General features: G+C 35.5%; 1 protein-coding gene across 1 annotated transcript in view; it reads left to right on the forward strand.

The window, feature by feature from the left end:
- Positions 1-5,112, forward strand: part of LOC106745309 (facilitated trehalose transporter Tret1-like) — an 11,627-nt gene continuing 6,515 nt past the window's right edge. The window contains exons 1-2 of the mRNA XM_014620803.1: positions 1-43; positions 3,299-3,585. Of these exons, the coding sequence (XP_014476289.1) occupies positions 3,504-3,585 (82 nt within the window). The 5' untranslated portion in view covers positions 1-43; positions 3,299-3,503. The remainder of the gene's footprint in view (positions 44-3,298; positions 3,586-5,112) is intronic.

Below are 5,112 nucleotides of genomic sequence, written 5' to 3' on the forward strand. Positions count from 1 at the left end.
TCCTCTCCCGACTTCTCTGCGAGGGACACGAAATAACCTCCGCGTAAGCAAAATGGTGGACGACACTCCCGAGAGTCAAGCCGCGCATCCGCTCTGCTTAGTTTCTACCCGGCGAGCACCCGATTGCACGTCCGGTGACGTCGCAAACTCGCACGAACACTTTCGGAGGATACTGTACTCGCGTCCGAGACACTGTAGGAAGCCCCCGGGATTCGCCCCGGAGACGCGCAGCCCTTCGAAATGGACTTTCCACACCGCTTCCACTTCGACGCGCGATTCTCACTTCGATACGTGCGTGCGCGCGCGCGCCCTTGCTCGGCCGCGTGTTCACACTCTTTCACGGCAACGCACTCGGTGTCGCAACCTCCTGGCCGTCGCCAATCGCCTTCAGCGTCGTGGATGAGACCGTGAAGCTCATCGGCAGCGTCGGCAAGATCCTCGCCGAGAGCATTCCAGGGAGGGTGGACCGCACACGCCACGCCACCTGGCGACCTCGCGGTATACACAACCTCTCGTCATGGCGGCCCGACCAACCCCCGAGTCAATAACAGGGCCAGCGAACAAAGATCCCGAGACCGCGGCTCCCACGCGGTGTCATACAGAACGACGTCATCTCCTTAACATGCAGCGAACACGGATATCGCAACTGATACCCTTTGTAAAGGCGCTGGACACCTCGAAACCTCCCTCGTCTGCCTGCGTCCCCGTTTCTTTCTTTCCCTTTTTTTTATCCACACGCGATCAAGACCACCCTCTTCGAGGTACTCGGGCGGCTGCGCGATTTGCACTGAGCGCACCCCCGCATGGGAACCAAGAGGGTGCGAGCGGTGGCCAGGGGTGTGACTAGGAATCCTGGCGAATGTATGGAGAGAGTACGCTTCGATAACACCCGCATCTTTCGTTGCGATCAATTTTCGAATTTAATTATTGTCCACGTGAAGATAAAATGTTGCGCGACAAATAACAAATTCTAAATGATCTCGTTCGAAAGATATTTCCCTCTATTTATTTTCCATGTATATATCAAAGAAATATTTAACTATTGTACTTTGTTTATTTTATCGATAACCTTATTTATAGTTTATACGCTAGTGAAGATACATAATGAAATATTTATGACGATAAATGAAATTTTTACTGATGAATTTCGTATCATCCGCAAGTTATTGAAAAGCGAACCCTGAAGACGTTCCTGTCGAGGCTACACGAGCATCGTCGGAAATACGCGAGGTCCGCAACGAAGCGTCCCGATGCTTTCGCGGACGCGTCGCGCTGTTTTAGGGATTTTTCCGGACGGGGTGATGAGAAGGCAAAAAGGAGAAATGATAGTATGAAAACGGAAGTACACGAAAAAAAAGTTGTTTTGTCGCTAGAATTGGATATGAATAATCGGAGAAGGTATTCGTGCGAAGAGATGGTTTTTGGGTAAATTGGTACTTTTGATTACGAACGAAAGAATGCAAGTGGTCGCGAAGAAGAAATATGAACTATGAAATTCCAAAAAATAAAAAATTTTACCACAGCGATAAGATGAACATTTAGGGTAACTCCGGTAAATACGCTGCAGCTAAGGAAATTAATTTATTAAATATTATTTATTATGTTTAAGGCAAATTAATTATACAAATGAAAACTGTATATTGCCTAATATTAAAAAAAAATTGGTAATACGAAATGTTTACTTTTCATGTTTTACAAAAAAACTTTTAGAAATCTTTGTATTTTTGCCATATATCTTATAGGGATAAGAAACACGACTATGGATGAGATATACGGCTTATAAGAAATTTACAAATAATACTTATAAATAAGACGTAAAATGATACAGCAACTTATAAAATGTAGGTAAACTGTTAATTAGGATATAAAAATGTGCAATAAATATATGAGAAGCAATAATAAAAGTAATGTATAAATGTTTATTATAAAGAAAAATTCTGTCTTACAGATGTTAATGCAATAACATTTGCAATATTTACTATACAAATCAAACCTGAAATGCTTCCTTACAGAGCGTTTATACTGCGGCATAAATCCCGCACGCTAAAAATACTATATATTCCAAACAGGTGGGATCTACATCTACTTTCATATTCTCTACAATAATCATTTCAAGCAGGTTCTAATATACGATTACGCTACTTACTACATTGAGAAATCAATACAATTCACGAGAGTTTCGTAATATTAGCAATAAAAAACTGAAATTATAACACAATACCAACATAACATAAAGGCTTATAACAGAGTGGTTGCAGGTAAATTACTCCGACTCTTTCCGACTTCTGTGGCGTAAATCCCCGCGCGGCGTAAATATCGGATTTATTTAGGAACATTGTGAAAATAAAAGAAGAATTTGTATCTCCATATTATGTTAATTTGACGTAAAATAAAATAAGCGCGAAAAATGTCGCCTCGTTATGGTTGAAATGCAGCGTATCAAATATACTAAAGATAAATGTCGGAGAATTTTTCAAACTGTTTGATATTAAACTAGACTAATTTGGTATATATTCTGATGTAGCGACGTCGCATTAATCTAGCGTGGAAACGTCCTTGAAGATGTGAAACGCTTGTGCGGTTATTTTCGCGTTGAGGCAATAAATTTGCAAAGACCGTCGGAATTTCGGTATTTTCATTAGCTAGGAGCGCTCGACGTGTTTTCGCGATAAGAATGCAATCGCCGTCAATCACTACTACAATTTCTAACCAATATTTGCACGCCGCCGGGTATTTTCCCAAAACCAAAAGCCACATCACCGTCAGGAGCGGCTTTATACATAGATAGCTACACATTTCTTTTAAAAAAGATTAACATTTAGATATTCAATAGCGCTCTGTTAATATTACTATAGATAATGACACATTTATAAATAGCAGAATTACACTTAAGAAACATTAAATTGAAATAATAACGATTCTTGCATTAATATAAACGATTGTAAGCATTACATACTAATAAAACTATATGTTTAGAAGACGAAATTGATAGCTCGCTGTTTGGAAACTTTATATACTTCGAATGCTTTAATATTAAGATATTTGTATATAATTGTGAAATCTTATATAGTATTTAAGGTCTATATTTTCTTAGTCTAGTTTCATAGTCTGAATTTATCGATCGTAAATTTAAATGTTTCGGCAACTTTCAATTTATATAGAATTTGGAAATTTTTTAATTTTGTACATTTGAGACTCGAAATTTGTTGTCATTTTCGTTATTAAATCTCAGAGCTTTCGGATTTCCGCGAGTTCAAAATTATATGGCATTAGTCGTCCCTGACTATTCTTTTTACAGATTGCCATCGTTGGAAACATGACTGAACGCGAATCATCAAATCACGCGACACATGATGAAGTTATAAATAAATCGCATCCTTATCGGAATGTAAATGCACCTCGGTTCTTCCTCGTCTCGAAAGTACCGATCTCGAAACCACCAGGGTCAGTCCAAATCCATCAGGAAGTGTAATATGTGCCTTACATCTTGCACACTTTGAGAAATGATGTCCTGCACCAAGGATCCAGAAGTACCCAACAAAAGGAAGATCACTGTTTGGCCGCAATGGCTGGCTGTCCTCACGAGTAAGTCTTCAATCGTTAAACAAACTTTAATTATAAAAGTATATATAAGTATTGATAAGTATTGACAAGTAGAAATATTGACAATATTGATATAAGTATTGACAAATAGAAATATTTACGAATAATGGATCGTCAGTTTCCAAATATTTTTGACGTTATTTAACAAAGCAAATATATACATAAAGTACACGTAATATAAGATACACATATAGATAAAATTACATAATAATTATTTTAAAAAGTTACATTTCACGGATTAATTTAATTTTAATATATGTCATACAGAATGTGTTAAATTCTGCTATCTGTATCACACTGATGACCCGGGTTGTATGTAATTCTTGAAATATATCATATCAAAATTTTGCAATTTTTCATTGAATTATATTGAGAGTGAGCTTTTCTTTGTTACTATCATCAAACAATATCATCCTTTGTTTACGTTTCTTTATTTACGTTTATCAGTCTTTTCAAACATTATAAGATTAATATTCACAAATGGACTGTCGAAAATGATCGAATCGTTTACCTAACTAAATTGATGAACTTATCTGATAATAAAATAACAAATCTTAAAAAGATCATCAAAGACCCTTACGCAAGATTAAACTTAAAATGTGTGTGTGATGCGCGCACACGCGCGCGCGTGTGTGTGTGTGTGTGTGTATGTGAGTGCATGCGTGTGTCGTGCGAGTGTATATGTGTAGTGAAATTTATAAAGAAATATTTTAACGATAATTCGCTTAAATTCAAGTCTTATGTAGGAATCTTTGTTAATCTTATCAGAATCTGTTATTTTAATGTATAATAATGTATAATTAGTAATATTATAATTAATAGCAATATATAATTTAATATATAATATATTTATCAATTTAGTAAAACGAAAGACTCATACAATATTTCAACAGAATACGAACTTTTAATATAATAAATATATACATATTTAATACAAAATTTACTTGTGGAACAGATTATCATACTTCTCAAACATTTTTTTTATATAATAATGTTTATTTATTAATCAATTTTTAACAAACAATGCGCGACATTAACATCTTTTTAGTGTTTACCAAGACTTGAAAAAATCCGGAAAAAGAAGAAAATAATATGCTTTTTTTCGATTTTGTACCGAGCTTAAAATAATTCTTTTTTTTTTTTAAGAAAAAATTAACATTTTATATTCATTTAAATAATATCATATACTCAAGTGCCATTAAAAAAATTGTATTAAAACTATATATGATAGAATGGAGAAAATTTAATATCATATATACTTTTATATTTTTTCTGCAATTATTAGGATAATAATATAATTGACAGAAGATTCTCGATGATATATATCAAATACAGTACAGTCGGTCACAGAACAGTTGCATTTTTTACATGTTTCGAAACACATAAAAATAAGATGAAACGAACCTATGATTTACGAACATTAGATATGTAAGAAAAATCTGTTGCAACCGTCCTGTGACCGACTGTACACAATAAATTGTATGAAGTTTTTCATGCTCTTAACTCCTC

The sequence above is a fragment of the Dinoponera quadriceps genome, unplaced genomic scaffold (genome assembly GCF_001313825.1).
Source record: "Dinoponera quadriceps isolate SergipeBrazil2010 unplaced genomic scaffold, ASM131382v1 scaffold1527, whole genome shotgun sequence".
NCBI lineage: Eukaryota > Metazoa > Arthropoda > Insecta > Hymenoptera > Formicidae > Dinoponera > Dinoponera quadriceps.